We start from the raw sequence: 21,635 nt of genomic DNA on the forward strand, positions 1-21,635 counted from the left end.
ACTACACACTACACACACACACACACACACACACACACACACACACACACATATATATATATATATATATATATATATATATATATATATATGATAACGTTCGTAAACTTTTACCCATGCAAATAACGATTGAGCAAGCGTATGTCAGACGAGAAGCAGATAGCGAATTCTCATTAGTATACATTCCGTCGCATAAGAAATATTCTTGCAAATGACGCGACAGCTTTATCGGCCATACACAATGTCAGGTCAGTTTACAGCGCAAACGATCGTGAAGAAAAGGAAAACAAGAGGCAAAACTACACAGACAACATACACACGCACGCACACACATTCTCTCTCTCTCTCTCTCTCTCACACTTCTATATACCTGGGAGGCTCTTATTCTGGTCTCGTGCGACAAATATGAGAATATTTCCTGCAAGATAACGGTGGGCAGGTTGTCCCAAGACGGGCCGTGGTCCTCTTGCTCCATTTCTGACGTACGGCATGCAGGCTTGCAGGACGAACAGCTGTTCGTCGCGCACAGCATAGACAGCTGTCCATCGCACTTCCTCGACGTCGCCATCTCCTCCGTCGTGTTCGCGTCCCCATTCCCCGACGTCGCGACGGCGCCGCTTGTCGCCGTTCGAAACTTCTCCAATCGTACATCGGACGTATCGTCGCAGGCGCGCATCATGTTCAGCCAGCCGATCGGCCAGAATCGCGAGCCATCCGTTGCTACGCCGTTTGACCCGTCGGCGATCGCAGCCGCGGGCGCGCCGTTCACAGCCGAGACGGGCATGTATATATACATATATTATATGTACGCGAGCCGATGTGTGCACGCACCGAACTCACGATCGCGACTTCCTCGCAAACGCGAACTCACTCTCGTAGAGGCCGTGGAGTCGTGCTCATGCGCTTGCCCAAACGCCCCCAACGGCTCCAACCAGCCTCAACTGCCGCAGCCGCGGCGGCCTCTCCTGGCACTCCTGGTAGTCCTGACTTTTCTCTATCTCTTCGTCTCTCACCGCTGCGCGTCTGACCTACCACACGCATGAATGTGAATGTATATACACGTAGCAGGGCTGAATTCGCGTATCGATTCACCCACGGGTCAATGTCAATTTCCACTTGCGAGGAAACTCACGAGAAAACATATCAGTGATAAAAAAAGATCAGAGTTTGAGAAATGGGCTGAAAAAAATAGAAAGACGGAGGAAAATTAATTGCCGGTTGTCTGCAAAATTCATGAAAAAGATAAGAGACAGAAAAGTAAAATTGAATCCAATTTCATCCTTAATTCCATCAGAATTTGATGTTAAAATTTATGTAACGATAAGAGAGAAACATAAGGTATCTATTCGCATTGCCTGAAATCTCCAAAAATTTGCTGACCTTAAAATGATATAATTTAAACTGAACAATGTAAATGGAAATTATATCAGTATCAGCTGATCCATTACTAAGTTAGTTATAGAGCTACTAATCTCATAATAAAAGAAATAATTTTTGACACTGCTAACGGAACTTTAACAGTAAGTTAATTGGGATTTAATCAAAGTAGTTAATGTCCATTTCTATAACTAATAAATATACATAAATTTTAATCTCAGTTAAACATACTTTGTTAGTTTTAAGAAGTAAAAAAAAGATTAAGGGTAAACTGAGATTAAAATTACTTATCTCTATATATAAAAATTATTAGTATTCGATGAAAGCTTGATTTGCAAATAGCAAAGCTTTAGCTTGGGGCCGGGGGATAAATTAAATCCCGCACTGAATCCCACGAATTATACATATTTGCAGCACACAGGCACGTATACCACGTGTCGAATTGCCTCGCCTCCATTGGTGAATTGGTCATCCACTCCACGCGTGTCAACATTATTCCATAAATATAAATGCATATTCTTGGAATGAAAGAGCAAATTCGTGCCGTGTTTATGCTCGAAGAGAGTAAAAAAAAAGAGAGACGAAGCGTTTCAGATTTACAATTCTTATATATAAATACATTAATATCTTATTTGAAATATTTTATAAAATATATAAATATCTTATTTGCGGATAGACATGGAAAGAGAATTTGAAATTAAAATCTCTTTGCGGTATTCAATACATCGTTTAATAAGAGAAAATCGTTCATAAAATCGGGATCATATTTACATAAAACAAATAGAACGTTTTAACTTTGTGGGAGAAAATTATATAAGTACGTAACCTATAAAAATATTGGATATGAATTAATCTGGCATTCTCTAATGTTTTGTATTATATTATTAATATTGTGCAACTACATAATTAGCAACTATATAACTAAATAATTGCGAGATTATCTGAAAACGCGTTGATAAGAGGAAAAATATGAGATAAAAACTGAAGTTATTTGATAAATCGCTATATCAATTATTTAATACTTATCTTACTTTACTAATAGATAACAAATCTAATGTATATTTTGACAGATCGTTATAGAAAATATGTAAGCATAGTGGAAGAAATAACATTTTTATTTCTGTGTAAATATGATATTATTAATATATAGATTTATCAGGTAATTCCAGGTTTTGCTTTGTATTTTTCCTCATGTCAACGCGTTTTGATATCAGTAATTTTTATTTTTATTTTTTAACAAATGTCTGAAACAATTATCTTGAAGATAATGTCTACAAGACATTATAAATCGGAACATAAAACATCTTAAAATGTCATATAAACGTCTTTCATATAGTGCCAAATATGTCTCATGAATTTTAAGATGTTTTTATAATGTCTTATACAGGGTGTCCCATTTTAAGTAATACATTAAGATTTCTCGAAAAAACTATGGTAGATACGGAAAAATGTTTCAAACAAAAGTTATATGGTTTGGAGGGGGACAAGAAGTATCATTGATTTGATCTTGGCGACGCCACCTAAGATCAAATCAATGGTAATCTCCTTCAAACTATACAGTTTTTGTTTGAAATATTTTTCCGTATCTACTATAGTTATCAAAAAATTTTAATGTATTATTTAAAATAGGATACCTTGTGTATAAGACGTCTCAATGCAGACTTCTCTGGGCAGACACACATTTCCAGAACAAATGATACGTTTACTTATCAGCAAACAACAAATGAATATTTTTCGTTTCATTTTGTTATAGACGCACGTAAAAATAGCTATTTTATTCGATTGGTAAAAGAGTTTTACTAGGACGATCAAGAAAATGTGCATCATCTACTGCTGACTTTTAGACTGTATATTAATTTAGAGTTTAGACTTTTTTACAATGTTATATATTAATATAAAATACTAGAATTAATAAGAAATATTTGTTAATGTATAGTCTACAAAAAAGCTTCAATTAATTATAAAATAGCTATTATATAATATTACTATAATTAAAAAATTGTTAAAAGATTTCGCTTAAAGTTCTATTTTTTCTAGTATAAATTTCATTCTTAGAAAGTTTATAAAGTTACAGAGGGGCTTATCACACATAGATTTAAAATTAATGACATCGTAAATGATAATAATTTTATCTACGTTAACGATCATTAATGAGGTCACGTTATTAATGATTAACTTGATAACTATTATTAATTATCGTGAGATTCGTTTAACAAAAAAAAGAAAAATAAAAGATAATATTATGAACAAGAATGGACACACGTTTTGAAAGTCTGTTTTACGCAGAAAATGTTATCCAGAATTGCGATTGGAAAAAAAGGTGACTTTAATAAAATTTCGATTAATCGGCAATTATTTCGACTGTAAAATTACTTGCTGCAAAATTTTTAAACTATATGATTTGTTATCCCTGACCGGTCATTCTTTTTAAGTGTATTAAATGTTAATAATTTTTCTACATTCAACTTCAACTCAAATAACATTCAATTGTTAAAATGATGATAAATAATATCAGCTTATTTGTTGAAGGTCCAGATGATGTTTTGACTAAGAAATATCTGGCCAAATTTTATTGTGTATGAATTATAAGAAAATAACTTATAAATATATTCCTTTCGTATATATAACAATAATTTATAATCACAGTGATATTAGTAACTATTTGGGTTATATATGTATATTAATTTAAACCTTTTTTTATAGATTATATATTAATAAATACTACATATTTATTAATATTAATAAATTTATTAATATTACTTATTAATATATACTCATTAATTAATATTAATATTAATATCATAATATTAGAGGTAGTAAAAAGAAATCCATTATTTTTCCATTCAATTTCATGCAAAAATAATAGATTTCTTTTTACTACACGTAATAAATATTATACAATTAAATTGAGGAAGACTAATTGTAAATCGAAATGTTTTTTATTTTGTATGCTTAAAATAATTAACTAAGCTAGAAAATGATAATGAAAAATCGATTTATTCGTCATTGATTTCTATTTGTTTATGATTAATATTTAACAAAAAGAGATAGAACGGAAATTACATACTGGTATTTGTTAATTAAATATTTGTTATCAAAAGATGATAATCTAATTGATCTCATTTTCCATTTGTTTATAACTTAATATTTGACTAAAGGGAATCGAATGCAAACAAAATTGCATGCTGATATTTGTTAATCATATAGAAAACACATGTTTTATTACATTATATTATATTTTATTACGTTATATTGTATTTATAAAAAGCGTACATATGATGGATTATGTACTTTATCTGCATACCTGTGTATTTTATATTTAATTACTATTATTAATAAAATAATATAGACACATATTATAAGTATATTTATTAAATAAAACATTAATAAAATAATTAAACTATTAGAGTGCGCTGGGACTTAACGTTCATCAGAATTCTGGTAATGTTGCGTATTACTGACGGAACAAATATTTGTCGTTTGTTAAATCCAAACTGAAAAATATTAAAATCTTTATAATATAATATGCTATAATTCTTATAATCTAATACAATCTACTAAACATTACAGCTGTAAAATCTCGAATCTTGTTATAACAATCAAAAATATTTGATTTAACCAAAGTGCATTTAATAATATACGCTGATATCAAAATCATTTTTCTCACGCATTAAAAAAGAAAATCTATTCTGGATACATACCGATATGAAAATCATCAAGACAGATAAAGCTGCAAAACTGAAAAAATATACTTTCATTATATTTAACAAAAATATTTGTGTTAAATTAATGTAAAATCATGAGAACAATTAATGTAAAAGAATTTTGAATATATAAATTAACAATAAAAAATATAAAAATGCAATTAAGGGGATAGACGTATTGGAAATCAAGCGTTAAATCTCCTTTCAAGCATCGTGGAAAAGGAAATCATTATTAAATAATTAAATCGCGTTGGTATCAAGGTGCTAAGCCGGGTTACGAAACGATTTCCTCGATAATAAGGGCGATAATGCGGACATGACACTCAAGAGAAGATGAAATATTTAATCATCTTATATTGATATTATAATTTTACTTGGTTAGTTAAGACTATATTATTTAGGTTATAATTTTTAATTTGGTACAATAGTTTTTTTCGAGGAGTAATCATTTTTGACAAAGAATATAATATTAAAGAGCTACCATTACTTGGATTGAATAATAAGAGGCTCATCAATAAGAATATTTTTTAATTAAAACTACTACTATTTGAGTTGGATAAATAAAAAGATTTGTTATTAAAATTGCATCATACAGAATTATTTTTAATAATTTATTAAATAAAATGTGAGCAATATCAAGCAGGAAAACATACATGTGCTGCTGGTTTTATAATTCGATCGATATCCCGATCGTTATCATTGAAGACGTTGACACGCGCATGTACAAGTGTGCGCGTATTCACGATCGCAAGTCTGGATGAGGTTTTTAACGCCTTTTATAGCCTTTAACGCTAAACGGAGCGCGATTACGCACGCGATTCTCCGCGACATGTGCGTTGCGAGACGTCGCGCGCGTGAGGACACGGAATTGTCCGAACTCCGAAGGACATATCGCGTCGCAAAACAGCTGGTCCGGGAGGAAGCGTGACGAGGAGAACGGACATCTAATTGTGCGCACCGGACGGGCGAGCAACATGGAGAACGCGTTAGAACGTCGGATTGTCGTGTTGTAAACCGCGAGGAAGAAATCTATAGTCGCCGCGCCGCCGTTGCCGCGCCGTTTAAATGACACGGCACGATGACGCGGTCGAAGATCCAGAAGCTCAAGTTCTTCATATTTCTGTTGATCTTCCTGTTGGCGCAGACGGCAGTCTGCGATGGGATTTTCCGGGAGAAGAGGAACGCGTCGTCGACGAATGTAGACGGGAAGGCAGTTCCTATCGATAATGTGGAAACGAATGAGAAGCTTGGCGATAAGGAAAGTCAAAGGAATGCGGCCGAGTCGCCCGTTGATGCGAAAAAACCGGCGGCTGATGACAAGACGCACGACATAACCTCGAAGCCGTCAGACGTCACCGTCGTGAATAAAACTGCACACGTAGATACGTCCAGTGAGGTTCGTATCTTTGTTAAATTCAAGCTACATCCTCGTTCTCGTATATGGCCATAATTTTATTGTTTTTAACATAAATTATAACCTCGAATAACTTCGATTATCTCATAATGCATGATATATTCGAGGAGATAACAATCTCGTACGAAAAAACTCGCATGAAAAAAGACGAAAAACTACAATAAAATTTTTCTGTGCGATGCTTTAAGAAGAAAAGTGTATATATACTGTATTTTGTCTTCTGTATTTATATAATTTCTGTAAAATAAAAAGCTATATGCAATAAAAGAGGATTTTAGATCTCATTGATTTGATACTAGCATGTTTCTTATATTTTGAATTTATAAACATCTTTGAGAATCAAAAATCGCTTATTTATTTATTTATTTTTTTTTCGTTCTAAATTCGTTCTAAGATTAAAGGCAATTTCGCACACGCAATGCTGCGAAAACAAAGGTTAAAAGTAGAAAAAATTAATTATTACTGTGCACTGAAATAATTCTTGTATCATTTATTGTAATTGTAATTTATCAGTGCTCATGGAAAAAATTTTAGAATAATTTATATATGATTGATTATACTAAAGCAATCGATTCTAGTGCATTGCAATTATAGCATTAATGCTAAAAATCATAAATATTAATGATGGAACACATATTAATTGTTGATACATATTAACATATTAATTAAATATGAATATAAATATATATATTTTTTATCCATATTAATAGATTAATATTAGCAGATATTAGTATTAATGTTTTTTTATGTTGAATGAATATATTTGTGAACTTTATACATTTCATGTTTGTGATTTATATTGCTAAAATTTTTGGCAAAATATTTTTTAAGAACATCATATATAAATTTAAATTTATAAATAGAACTTTACAGACTGCATATGTTGTATTACTGAATTATATTTATATCTTGATTTTTCTCTTTTATTAACTATGGCATTTTGATGAAATAGTCCAGCGAAGGAAAAACATCCTTCAATACTGGTGCTCTTATACGTGGTTTCTTAGTCTTCGTGGGACTAAGCATCCTTGTCATGGCCTACATCATGTTCCGTAGTTTAAGGTACGTTTAAACAGACAATAGTAATGAACATGAACAATGTGTTACATACTCTCTAAAACTTTTTAGACTCAATTCCACAACTCACAGTTAACTCTTAATAAAGGTTCAACTTATTTCTCATCTCTTTTTAATTTTTAGAATTCAAAAGAGATGAATAAATTAAACTTCGATTGACCGAGGTTGACAATCGTGAATTGTGGAATTGGGCCTCAGAGAATTTCTGTAGAGTGAAGTCTCACTTTTGAAGATTGAAATTTGAGTCACTCTTTTTCAAGATTTAATTTTCATTCTTTAGAATGAGATTCCACTCCAAAGAATTTAGAATGTAGATACTTATCTGATATATGATTAATAATTTAATGAGTTTTGTGTTGCTCTTATCGGCAGATTAAGTAAGACACGCGCTCAGTTGGTTCGAAAATACGGTGTCCTCACGCACAGGCAAGACGTCGAGATGCGACCGCTGCCACTGGATGAGGAAGACGATGAAGACACAACTGTTTTTGATGCGAGTAACGTTGTGACAATCAATACTCAACATCAAAACACATAGACGTGTCTCTTAGTGAAAAACACTGTTGCGCTATTATATATGTCATCCGTGTAATATTCTCGACATCATGTGATTTTTCATAACTTTACCCGCGATTTCGTGATGATACACGAAGACTATCAATTGCGAGACAGATTAAGACATTTTTCAACGTCTTAAAAGTTATTTGCTTTGCGCAGCAAGATTATTCATCAAATATGCATCAAGTGCATCTGTGATGCACTTATAATTAACGTACTATGCTTGTCAGCAATAGATGTACTTTTCATAAAAACAAACAAAAAAGAAAAAATACAAAAATTTCTACCAATACTCTCCACTCTGTTAATATTACTATGTGATAACACAAAAGTTTAGATATGTATCGTCTAAGAAGAAAAGTTAAGGGGTGGCTATATCTCTTTACTCTTATACAGATTATATTTTAATTAATCTACGTTGTTGTAATTAAAATTATATAAAAAGACATGGATATTGTCTATATTTTATTTAATTCTACACATTTTTAATAAAAATTGTGCACGCGTGCGCGCATAAAATTTAATTGCACATATGTATAAATATAATTTTGAGATATATAATCTATTGAAAAAAATAATAAATATGTGACAGTAAAAGTTTATTAATAATTAAATATATTAGTAATTTTGTGTGTGTGTGTGTGTGTGTGTATGTGTGTGTGTGTGTGTGTGTGTGTGTGTGTGTGTATATATTTATATATCAATAATATTATATATTGCAATAATACTTCAGCAGTAGGTATACCAATATATTACATAGTATTAGTATATTGCTACTACAATAGTATTGGTATATAACATATGTTATAGATATAATGCATAATATATGTAATATGTATAATATGCATTATTGTATTAAAATGATAGTTGTGCTTTATAATCTTCTATAACGCAGAAAGATGAATTATATAAAAATAATATCCTTTTTCATAAATAACCATTCTCAACTGCATGAATAATTACGTCTGCTAATCTTTGTCTTCCACTTGATGTTTTAATATTATATAATGTCCATACATCAGCAATATTTACTGCCTCGTTACTCTTGATAATAGCATCTAAATCGAATGATTGTGATGGGTCCAATAGACAAAATGGAATACTTTCCAGAGCGAACACTAATCCAAATATGAAATTTTTCTTCACCTGCAATTAATATCGAGTATTAGTATCTATATAATTCCCATTTTAAAATTTTGAAAGTAAAATAAATACTTTACATCTTTCATAAATAAATCCCATGGATAAATCCTTTCTGATTCAGATCCAAGAGATTTAATGGCGCTGCTTAATTCGAAGTGATAAACTTTCAATATGTCATCATAATACTCATCTCGAAATGGCTTCTGAGTGCAAGAATAAACTAAAAACGATAGATCTGTGACAGGACTAGCGCAACGTGCAAGCTGAAAATCCAGTACTAGTGCTTCTTTTTTATTTTGCCCAATATCTCGGACTAGAAAGTTCGGGGCCCAACAGTCACCCGCAGCTATAACAAATGTCGGGGCATTTTCTTCACACAATTCTGTACACTTGTTATAGAGTGTACCAAATTCATAGGAATTAAATTGCTTTTCAGCTTTACTGTTAGGATATTCTGTCATTAATGCATGTTTTGCTATATCAACTAACTTTTTCTGTAACAGAAGATATACTTTAGTAAGAATTATTGAAAATGTAACACGTAATTACTTACATGAAATCTTTGGTACCAGTTCCAGTTATGATTACCAAAATAAGTTTCTTTTAAATAGCTTGTTATTTCTACGAATTCTTCTTTTCGTTGATCTCTGTATGCAAATGAAATTGCGTGAAATTTCGCCAAGGCTTGTAAGATTACTGTACATTCCGCCCAATCCAGGCAGCTTTGCCTGGATGCTGGTCCAAATCCTAGAGGAGAGACATCTTCTAAGACTATAAAATCATTTTCACCATCCATGTAAGAAGCCAAGTAACGTGGTATACGCAACAGATTGCTCTGTCCTCTCTCTGCTAAGAATTTTTCAACCTTAGGGATAATCTATAAAATTGTTTTGTATTTATAAATGTTTTACATCTGTATTACTACTTGATTATATATAACGGATCCATTTTTTAAAAGATATATGCATTTCCAATTACATAAAAAGAAATTTCGTATACCCTCACTTTTGTATAGAACATGATCTCGTTACCGAAAAAATCTTCGCTCCTGAAAGTCTTTCTCCTGCCAACATTTTTGGGAATTGATTTTACGACGAAATTAACCTGCACTTGTTGCCCGTCCACAACACCGTACAAGATACCCTTGTTAACAGTCGACAAGTAGCTATCACCCTTGGCAAATCCCTCGCCAAAATTCCAATCTGTCAACTGCACCTTCTTCCCATCACATGCTTTACGAAGAACGTCTGCTAGCACCTCTTCCGTGAACTTGTCACTCACGTCGCTCAAATTAACATGGTTTTTAGTTTGACTCATGATCTTAATTTCTTCTACTTTCGTATTTATTAATAAATTAATTTATGAAACTCGACAATACTTTCGAAATACTGAAATCTGATTGGGAATATTAAATACTAGATTTAAATATTGCGATATTATCGAAATTAATACTTATGTTAATTTAATGGAACGTTTAGATCAATGCGTGCGATTTAAATCTTTTAAAATAGATATTTCTCATTAAAAGAATGTAACAAATAAGTGAACATCATTGAATTATTAAGAAATAAGCTAATGAAGCCGTTGCTACTTATATTTATAACTCACTTGTTATCTCGTCAGACGTGATTTATAGTAATTTTTAATATCTCTCTGATAACTCGATCTTTTCTTTCCGTGATAAAAACGGTCTGTAATTCATTCACAAAAGCATCTTGTCATTTTATAATCTTCAACTTTTCTACAGTACAATTTTTGACACAGCATGATTATGCTCACTTACATATATATAAATCTCTTCTTTATGATCCAGTTCTTCTCGTTGAAAGAGAGAGGAGGGGGGAGGGGGGGGAAAGAAATGTTTACGTCAGTCGTTCTTCACACGATGCAGTCGATCGTAAAAAAGACGTCCCGATTATTAATACTGTAATCGTAGTAATCGCACGTGAACAAACCTCGTATTCCTGGCGTCGATCTGCCACGTATGAAACTATGACGTTAGACGTAATTTTCCATTGTAAATGGAATACAGGATCTTGTTGAGATTTATTGAATCAACCGGGCTCGCGTAGTGGGGACGAATTAAATGATATAAACAGTGGCAAGAGGCCACAAGAGGAAATGTGACTGAATTCTATGAACTGCCAGTCTCTCTCCGTCGACATTCTGAACACTGTAGTCGACTATAGATCGTGCGCATGTTTCTATCATCGATTTGCATCGCGAAACTGCGCGAAACATAACCTTACGTATTGCTAGAAAAAATGAGAAGATTCTCCGATAGAAAATTTCATTTTATAAAACAGCTGATAAGAAATAGAGCGTGTTATCGTATACGATCGCAAAAACTACACTCTTTTTATTTAATGTTTTGTGTTTTTAAGTGGAAAGTTGGATTAAATGTTTGTATATATATATATATAGAATCATTATCGAAATCATTAAGAATGTATAAATATTTATACACCCGCAGTTTATCTTTTATTGACTTTTCTTCCGCTATGATATTGCAAATTTTCTTGTGATTATAGTTATATACTGATGTGCTCCGAATTTTGATAAGTTACGGAATGTATGCATATATCGCCTATACCGTAATATGTTACACTACGGAGATTCTAGTGTTCCAGAAAACTTGGAAATTTGCAAGACTTTGCCTTGGCAAAGAAAAAGAATAATAAAAAGTTGTAAAAAAATATGTTACATAAACATTGTTTCTGATGAAGTTGCATGCGAGCAACATGATCCAATTATCATTTTCTTTATAGTTGTAACATTACAGAAATATAAAAATATTAAGTGTAATCTAAAGAAAATATATTTTTAATCAGAATGAATAATTATTTAAAAAGGAGGAATGATTAATAATTTAAAAAGAGATTCTTCCCCTACAATTTTTTTTAGAGAAATTAAAAATATCTCATTTATTTATAGATAACATATAGATTTCTATTTATGTGTCATAAGAAAACTTATATTGAATTATATCAAATAATATAAGTTGTATTGTTTTAATAAGAATCTCTTCAGAGAAATTAAAAATATTTTATTTATTTAAATAATATAGATTGGTTAGTGTATCACAATTCCATAAGCACACAATATTCTACTACAATGAATATTATTTCCTTTTTAATATTTATATAAAAAGAAGAATATTGTATCATAGGAAGAAAACTTATATTGAATTGTGTCGAATAATCCTTATTAATTGTTTTAATTATATTTTACAGCAAATAATGATCTTATAGTAAAGCTTTCTTTGTGTTATATGTGTTATATGTATCCTTTTTCAACAGCGTGAACTATGACATCCGCTAATCTTTGCCTTCCGATTGTTGTAAGATAAGAAAATGACAATATCACATCACTAATATCTATTGTTTCATTATCCTCAACAGCAGTGTCTATGGTAAATGATTCGGGTAAATCTATCAGGCATAATGGAATAGCGTCAAGCGAAGCAAACACACCAAACACAAATTGCTCCTTCACCTAAAATTAATTACACATTGATTATAGTATTGTCTCTCCTGAGAAAAATTAAAACCTCCTCTCTCCTAAGAAAAATTAAAATCTCTCTTTTTACCTCTTTCATGAATAAATCCCATGGATAAAGTTTCTCTGGGTCAGATCCGAGTAATCTAATGGCATTGCTCAACTCGGAGTGATATGTTTTTAATGTCTCATCAAAATATTGATCACGAAATGACTTCAGAGTGCAAGCATAAATTAGAAACGACAGGTCCATGACAGGACTTACGCAACGTGCAAGCTGAAAGTCAAGCATCAATGCTTGCTTTTGATTTCTTCCAATGTCGCGGATTAAAAAGTTTGGACTCCAACAATCACCCTCCACTACGATAGATGTAGGAGCATCTCTTCTATTACATAGTTCTGTACATTTGTTAAAGAGAGCACCAAATTTGTAAGAATTGTATTGTTTCTCAGCTTTGCTGTTAGGATATTCGGTAGCTAAAGCGTGTTTAATTAGAACTTGTATCTTTTCCTGGAAAAAGATCTTTTTATTCTAGAAAGAAAACTGATTCTATCATATAAATTCTATCAGATATTTCTGTTATTTACATGAAATCCTTTGTACCAGTCCCAATGTTCATGGCCGAAGAGGGTTTCTTTTAAAGAATTTGTCATTTCTGCAAACTCTTCCTTTTTCTGATCTTTGTACGCAAATGAGATCGCGTGAAATTTGGACAATGTCTTCAAGACAGCTAAACATTCTGCCCAATCTAGGCAGTTCTGTCGTGAAACGGCACGAAATCCTAAGCAAGAAGCATCTTCTAAAATTAGAAAACCGTTTTCATTATCTGTGGAGGAGATTACATGACGTGGTATGCATAATAGATCGGTTTGTCCTTTTTCTGCTAGAAAGTTTTCAAATTTGGGTATAATCTGTAAAATAATTAGAAAATGGTTTATTTGATTACATAAATAAATATAATTTTTTTCAAACGAAGATGTACAAGTCTCAGAAAAAGAAGTATAAATATCTAATCTTACCTGCGTATAAAAAGCGATTTCGTTATTGAAGAAGTCTATACATCTGAGAGTCTTTCGTGTTCTAGGATTTTTTGGCATTGACTTTACGACAATATTCGCTTGCACATGTTGTTTTGGATCGCCATTTATAATGCCATTCACTTTGCCCTTGTAAATATTTGACAAATAATTATCACCTTTAGCAGATCCCTCGTTAAAACTCCAATCTGTCAATTGCACTTCTTTTCCGTTGCATATTTTGGAGAGGATATTTATTAGCACATCTTCTGTGAATTTGTTGTTCACTTCACTTAATGTAATACACTTTTTATTCAAATTCATTCTTTTTTTGTTATTAAAATTAATTGATATAATTTACTAATATTTTATACGTTAAATATTTATTTATAATAATACGCGAAGGATTGTAAGTCAATGAATTAACGAATATGAGCAAACTAAATCAATGACGAAACTGCTCTGCGTTATATAACTTATCTTGTGCTTTATCAGAGTTTGATAAAGATACGAAATATTAAGTACACTATATTTCTTATGTTATCAAAAACATTATAAAAAAGCTTCCTGTATAAAGTCCACAAAGTATCTAATTTATTAAGGCTCCTGAGTAGTCATCACAACTATCTTGAATCATGATGTAATGATTCAAATGATTCAATTATGATGTAAAAAGTGATAAAAGGCACATTAAGTGCTTTTATTCAATGCGCATGCGTTATTTTCACTTACACATACCTTTTATGACTTTTTACGATTATTTATTGACTGTCAGGGAGAATAAGCATAGTTTTCGTTTCATTCATTTTTACAAATGTTTTAAAATAATCTCATCATTTTGTTTTATTCAAATTGTCTTTATTTATAAATAGCATATAATAAAAATTAACGTGTCATTTCTCGCTTCTGACATTACGATTCAATATAGCTGTGGTGACTATTCAAGAACTTTAATTAGTAGATACTTTAATGTGTATACTTTACTAGTGATACTTTAATATGTTCGATTAATACTTCTGTTTAATATCACTGTTTAATATCAAATTTATGTCATCAAGATAAGGAGAGTTATATATTTTTATAAAATATACTTACCAAAGTCAAATATTAATAGATTTCGAAAGAAATCAATGTAATATCGTTATTCGCTATCTCATGTAGACATCATATATAAAATATAAGATATATTTATCAATATATAAAATATAATATTAATATTCTTTGAAAATAAAATACATGCATGATAATTTTCTATGAGGAATTTAAATGAAATGGAGAATGAAAATGGAAAGAAATGGTACAATAAAACAAAATCATTTAAATATGCATACATAACTAACACATTATATTTATATATTACAATATAAAATTTGTTTATAGGAAACCTAAATTTGGGAACATTTTTGTGTAATGCATGTCAAATTATAAACTGACAGCAGTCTTGTAAAATTTATCTAAATTATGCTATCCCGATATAAATTAATAATGTGAACACAATAACCTGTGAAGGTATATTCAAACTAAAATTCATTTTTTTATAAAAATGTAAAAAGAAGTATGTTTTACGTACATCTGCTGCATCTAGAATGACTAAAATCGCATTCGAAAGTAAGACAAACGTAAAGACTTCGCAAAAAAGCTTTTATTTACATTTGTTCCGTTTCATTTAGCGCCTAGATAAATTTATAATTGCAATAAAATCCCACACAAATCGATCGCGCACACACTGATCACTTGTTGTGGAATGTTTCACATAATAAATACAGCTTCTGACATAAATTAAAATACAAGTCTTGCATCTTTTTTTATACAATCAAGAAATGTATAAATTCCAATATCTCGAATAGAACCCAATTGGATTCCATCATAACAGTAGATTCACTCACGACGAGCCCGTATACCTTATTTACAATGTCCATATATAAACATATACATTGCGACCTATCGATATACGAAGTGAAAGGTAAAAAGTACTATTTTGTACCTTAGAATCTGAGAAATAAAATAAAATGCTGGCCTGTGTGTGTGTGACATTAAATCGCACTTATGTCATCTATTCTAAATCGGTAGTAGTATTTTTTTTTGACGTCTTTCTTATTCTCCTTCGATTTATTAAATGTAAACCTGTTGACATTAGTCGCGTCTTGCCTAACTTAATGGCTAAACTTAACGTAACCCGCAATTTTCTTAATCTAGTCTTAGCCGCTAACTAAATCGTACAATTGGACTGAGTGATAAATTATCATCGACTGTACAAACATCGCTTTCAGCTTGACACAATCATATCCTAATCTCGGAATACCTGAATGAGAATCGTAATTGTTTTCCCCAGTTGAGTGTTTGGACCTCGCGTACAATTTTTTTTGTAAAAAATATATACTTCCTGCTGATCGCAAAGCTGATTTTATGTCGAATTTCCGTCACAATAGTAAATTCAAAGAAGAACAAGTACCAATTGAAAGGTGGTCATTGAAATGCTTTTTAATGTATGTACGACTATGTAAAATAATGAATGTTATAAAATCTGCTGGGACAATATAACGTCGAAGTCTTCTATAACGTGGCATCAAATAGCAGTGTGTTTGCTAAAATATATCGAAATTCCTTATGTGGCATTAGAACTAATTTAAAATCATTTGTTCCTCCAATACGTTCCACAGCCGTGTTCGGTACTAACAGTGAACATAAAACCGAGAGAGAAGCATTTTCCTATATACTTCAGTGAGACACAGTATTTCTTTATTTTTTTTCAATCACATGAATCTTAATAAGTACCAAGTGCCTAATATAAGATCAAGTTTCAATATACCCTGAACTACCCACATATAGGTAGAGGAACCCCAAACGAGTTCGCCGTATACTTTTACTTGCTTATCGAGGATCAAAATAAATATATATAGATATCGTACGGCAGAGGCTTGGCTCGGACGTCGATGCAAAGCGGGAGAGCAGGAATGGCAATTAGGTTGTCTATACACAGGACATATCTTACATAGAGTACGAGATAAAATTAGTTTAGACCGAAGTTTGCGAGGGCGACGATTCTCGCGAATGTCGATATATCCTATGTTTCGACGACGATCGTTACGTCTGCAATAAAAAAACATCAATTATTGTATCACTCATAAAGTTAAATGATTTAAAATTTTATTATTTATATTTATCCCAAAATTTATTTATTAGAAAAAATTGTTTGCTAATATTGTGATACTTATGCATTTACTAGCATTTTATTTTTTACATATTTCTCATTAAAATAATAAACGATTGAAAGTTTATTTCTCGTTACCTACCGAGTCAACAAGAATCACGTTCTAGTCATCGCGTTGGCACAGCCTTTATGTGTTGTTGTAAAGTTGGTGGTGAGTTTGATGTTGATTCGGATGCGAGTGTTGCAGCGTATGCTGGTGCTGATGGGGGTGCTGATGCTGTACTGTGGGATGCCTCGCGTTATATCTAACACTACCAGCGAGCGAACTTCCCCTGCCGTGAGTGCCGACCATGCTCTGCGTATCGGACAGCTCATCTTCCTCCGCACCAAGACTCCGAAACCTAACGAAGCCGTCCTCGGCGACTAGCATCGTCGAGCCGCTGGTTGGAGCTTGTTCGTGTAGACCTTGTACAGGCGTATGCCTCCCGCGAGTCTCTGAGTTCCTTAGAGTTTGTATACCGTTTCCATGACGACTTAAGGAACCTCGACCTTCGTGAGGAAAGTGGCCCATTGTACCTGATTTGCGGATGGAATGTCTCTCAAAGGTACCTATACAATAAATAATCATTAGTTACTGCAAATTAATAGTTATATTGAATAGTCTAATAAATAATATCAGTCTCTTTTAGATTAATAATGAGAAGTAAATTTTAAACATTCAATTATAAATAGATTGTTAATGAAAAATATGAGATGTTACAATTTTTTTACCTGATATGTTCAAATGCTCGGGCAAAGTATTCAGTGGAAAACTATCATCGTAGACTTGTTTTCCTGTTCTCATGGTATAATTTTGAATCGCTTGGTTGGTACTACATATGGCGGGGTAGAGTACGTCATCCATGTTTTCCGTAGAAGTGGAACTGCCGCATGGAAACAGAGCGAAGCCCGAGTGTGCCGAGTGTTGCTGCATCTGTTTTTCGCGCAACGGATATTGAGATAGGCTGGCAACCCAGGCTAGAAGACCACAAACGGATAGCTCTAGTAATCTGACGGAGAACTGCCAGCCCCACCAGAGCCATGGAAATTGTTGCGGACGTTCCTGAACACCGAATACGCCATAGAGCTGCACGAGGCCCATGAGGATGAACAACAAAGCGGTGGCAATAGTGGTGGTGATGGCAGTGCTGAGAGCCACCGTAGTAGGATCGGCGCCCATCATATGATTTGCGCCAGCTGCCTTATTGCTGGCCATATGAATCTGCGAACGCACCACGCGATACACGTACATGTAGCATAAACCTAGAGTGATGCAGACGATGATGTAAATGCACTGGCAGATGAGCGGTAGGATTCTCGCCTCGTCCTGATAACCGAGCATGTGCGCGGACACGTGCAGGGATACGCACAGTATAATGTGCACCGTGGATGAAAATACAAGCGTAATAGGCGAGAGGATGTTGTTGTTAAGCGATGGTGCTTCCGAGCATCGGGCAAGGAACAACATCAGAGTGGCAAACGCCGTAGACAAGAGTGGTGCCGGCAAGTACATTAGAATTCTAGACAATGACTCCGGCAGCGAATGTCCGAGATTGTAAGCGTCGTAAAAGAGGTGAAAGCACCTCAGAGTGCAGATTGTGGTCAACAGTAGATGAACAGCTAGGAAGTACGATTGTGTGAATAGATTCGTTGCCTCGTTGAAACGCACGATCTTGTAGATCGAATACAAGGCCATGAGCGTAAACATAATCGCCGCGACGTATACGTGTAGCGACCAGGCGATCCGCCACGTAGACTCAAGTGGATGCGTGTCGACGCGTGGTATCAAACGGTCATCATCAGCGCCATCGTCGTCGACACTTGCTGGTCGCTTTGGCGTTGGCGCCGGCGGCTGCGCTTGCGGATACGGTAGCCTCTCCGTATCCACTATTTCGATACTATCAGTATCGTGTTCGTTCCTCAGGCCGTGATGATAGCCGTCGTCGTCCTGTCGACCAGTGTTTGGTAGATTGAAGATCGTTGGCTGCGTGACAGCGATCTTCGAAGGATCCACGGTACTGCCATGCGTTTTCGGCGTCACAGTGCTTGGCGGCGATGTAGTTTTATCGGTCGTTGGGGCAAGAGGAATATTCGGCAGCAACGGACTTTTCGTAGCTAAAGGCTTTAATAGTATATCAGGAATATCCTGTTTCCTGCCGTTGCTGCCAGATAAAATCCTAGAAATACTGGGGTAATGAAGAGTCACGAACGAAGGATCGTTCGTGCCGTTCTTTCGATCGGCCTCACCGGATTCCGCCGGCCTCTGCTCTCTGCTATCGGGCACATTTGCCGATTTGATCCTCGTATGAGAATGATGCCTCTCTGGTACTTGAGAAGGACTCTGAGGTAGATCCGGCGGTCGGATGGGTATCCGCTCGTGCGCCGGCGTCAAGCTCGGTGGTGGTACCGGTCTCCTGTTGTTGGTATGCACGTCCGAGTTGGTACCTCGCAGTGTGGGTTTATCGGCGAATGGATGCAGGTACTCTGGTGGTAGGGGTGGTGTAAAGAGTGCCCTGGAAGGCGGCGCGTACGACGGCAGATCTCGAAAGACGGGGGATGCCGTGGCCCGTGGCGCCGCCGGATACTTAATAGCGGGTATCGATGGGCTAGCGGTAGTTGTACTGGTGATCGTACTGGTGGTTAACGGCGATGGTACCGTTGACAACGTTGTGCTAGCCGACACCTGAGCATCGTATGCCGGCACGCTGCGCTTCGTGGTCGCGGAACTATGTGCCACCTTGTTGAAGATTGCCGCTAAGTTCTTTTCCAGAACAGTGTGATCTAAATTAAAGATCGGGCCATTAGGTTTACCATCGCTGCTCGCTGAGCAGACGGTCGAGCAGGATTGTATGGCCAGCAGAGCGGATAGGAGGAGCAGGCGCATTATCGGGGTCATGATGCTCGTACTGAAGATGATGATCGTGGACACTTAAATGCCCTGTCTGGGCATCGATTCATTCCATAACACAGTCAACGTCGCTTCGCGACGAAGATGATGTCGGGCAGAAAACTTTTAAATCCACAAGGTGTAAGGACACTTGTTGGGACGAGTCTTTGTTCGATCCCGTATGTCGATCTGTTATTCCGTACGTTTCTCCCTTTCTTTCGTTCCACGATTTCCGTTCGAAAATACTGATTTCCTCACACGGAATTCTGCCACACATCACATTCCTGAGATTGGTTGTCTCTAGGTCTTCTCACTGTGTCATTCCTTTTCCTTGCGACATCCGGTACGTTTCTCTTCGACGTTGGCGTAGCGTTATATTTTATAGCCTGTACTTTCGCTGATCGATCGTGGATATTGTCGATACACACGAAAGGTTTCGATGAAATAGGATGGGGTTAATAGTGTCTTCTTTGTAACTATACTTGTATCTACATTTTTCAGTGTTCTGCATTAAACAGAATCTCCCTTGACACTGCGATGTGTCGAGTGATTAGGCGGCGTGTAAAAACAGAATTCAATTTCTTCCTCGCAGCATCCACCATCCTCGGGATCCACTACCGTTTCGTCTCATGTGCTTTCATTATGTACGGAATACACGAACCAATCGCTCCTAGATTATTTTGCCGTGTTAACTTTGTTACTGTTGTCCCACAGTTGACTCGATTTAAAATCTATCTACTTGCGCGACCGATACAGCGACGACACGGGCTTGTTAACTGAGTTTGATCCGATATCGCTGTTGCTGCTGCTGCTGCTGCTGTTCCTGCTGCTCTTGCCGCTTTTGCTCCCAGAAGGCCATCCCAGATCCGCGAGAGCCCCGGCTAGAACGTGAATCGCCAGGGGAGCATTTAACGCGCCGAATTGGCTTGTATTCCTAGTCGCCGACGCGGCTTTGTAATTACCGTATCCATTTCTTTAATTGGCAGCTCGTTGCAATCATCCGTTTCTCCTTTACGATTCTTTCGTGAGAGTGCCGGAGTACCTATAAAAAATATCTGTCGTTAATTTAAAGAAATAACTTAGAACACAATAACATTTTTAATACATACGAATTTAATTTAATAAACAAAGACTTTGTTTAAAAAAACTTTAGAAATTTTTATTTATTTCAATTACTGGATTTTACATACATTTTTTATGTATATACAAAACAAAATATATATATATAAAATATATATATATATAAAAATTCAATTTGTTTAGGAAAATACAATTTCCAAATTAAAAAAATTAAAAAAAACAAATGATTTAAAATTTTCACGATTAATTTCAATTATATTAGAATTCTTGTCCTATTTTCAGGAACATGCAAATGCAAAACTTTCATTTCAACAATTATTTATTTATTGAATTTATTCTATTGAAATTTGTTAACTAGTCTTATTTTTAAAATAAATTTTTAGTTTCTCAAATTCCTTGAATCTTAATATTTCTTTATTAATTCTATTTCTTCTTTATCGATTACTTTTGCATGCCAGAATTTAAAGTAAATATTCCAAAGCATAACTGTTAAGAATTTCAATCGAATATCAATAACTTAGTTGCTCAATAATGTAAAACACTTAATATAGAACAAACTTGCAAAAAATCTTTAAATTACAATCTATTATATAAAATTAAATGATTGAAAATTCCTTGATTTTTGATAAAATTTGATATTCTTAAAATTTTTTAGTAAGAAAAAAAAACGTAAATAAGGAAAAAGGAAAG

At 34.1% G+C, this 21,635-nt stretch overlaps 5 protein-coding genes across 5 annotated transcripts in view; 1 reads left to right on the plus strand and 4 right to left on the minus strand.

Annotated features, from left to right (window-relative positions):
* LOC105622299 (F-box only protein 33) overlaps positions 1 to 796 on the minus strand; it is a 3,208-nt gene extending 2,412 nt beyond the window's left edge. The window contains exon 1 of the mRNA XM_012203718.1: positions 371 to 796. Within this exon, the coding sequence (XP_012059108.1) occupies positions 371 to 796 (426 nt within the window). The remainder of the gene's footprint in view (positions 1 to 370) is intronic.
* A 5,363-nt stretch (positions 797 to 6,159) lies between these two features.
* LOC105622300 (membrane protein FAM174B-like) lies at positions 6,160 to 8,576 on the plus strand. The gene is made up of 4 exons (XM_012203719.1): positions 6,160 to 6,477; positions 6,795 to 6,797; positions 7,448 to 7,557; positions 7,945 to 8,576. Exons 1-4 carry the CDS (start codon positions 6,160 to 6,162, stop codon positions 8,108 to 8,110), a joined length of 597 nt encoding a protein of 198 aa, XP_012059109.1. The 3' UTR covers positions 8,111 to 8,576.
* Positions 8,577 to 9,057: 481 nt separating this feature from the next.
* Positions 9,058 to 10,590, minus strand: LOC105622301. Its single transcript, XM_012203721.1, has 4 exons — positions 10,279 to 10,590; positions 9,827 to 10,150; positions 9,351 to 9,767; positions 9,058 to 9,276 (listed from the first exon to the last, which is right to left on the minus strand). Exons 1-4 carry the CDS (start codon positions 10,588 to 10,590, stop codon positions 9,058 to 9,060), a joined length of 1,272 nt encoding a protein of 423 aa, XP_012059111.1.
* A 1,959-nt stretch (positions 10,591 to 12,549) lies between these two features.
* Positions 12,550 to 14,112, minus strand: LOC105622302. The gene is made up of 4 exons (XM_012203722.1): positions 13,792 to 14,112; positions 13,360 to 13,683; positions 12,863 to 13,282; positions 12,550 to 12,768 (listed from the first exon to the last, which is right to left on the minus strand). The coding sequence occupies exons 1-4, from the start codon at positions 14,110 to 14,112 to the stop codon at positions 12,550 to 12,552; spliced, it is 1,284 nt and encodes a 427-aa protein (XP_012059112.1).
* A 3,014-nt stretch (positions 14,113 to 17,126) lies between these two features.
* LOC105622303 lies at positions 17,127 to 19,874 on the minus strand. The gene is made up of 2 exons (XM_012203723.1): positions 17,711 to 19,874; positions 17,127 to 17,548 (listed from the first exon to the last, which is right to left on the minus strand). The coding sequence occupies exons 1-2, from the start codon at positions 19,872 to 19,874 to the stop codon at positions 17,127 to 17,129; spliced, it is 2,586 nt and encodes an 861-aa protein (XP_012059113.1).
* Between the last annotated feature and the right edge of the window lie 1,761 nt (positions 19,875 to 21,635).

Source organism: Atta cephalotes (assembly GCF_000143395.1).
Source record: "Atta cephalotes unplaced genomic scaffold scaffold00043, whole genome shotgun sequence".
NCBI classification, from domain to species: domain Eukaryota; kingdom Metazoa; phylum Arthropoda; class Insecta; order Hymenoptera; family Formicidae; genus Atta; species Atta cephalotes.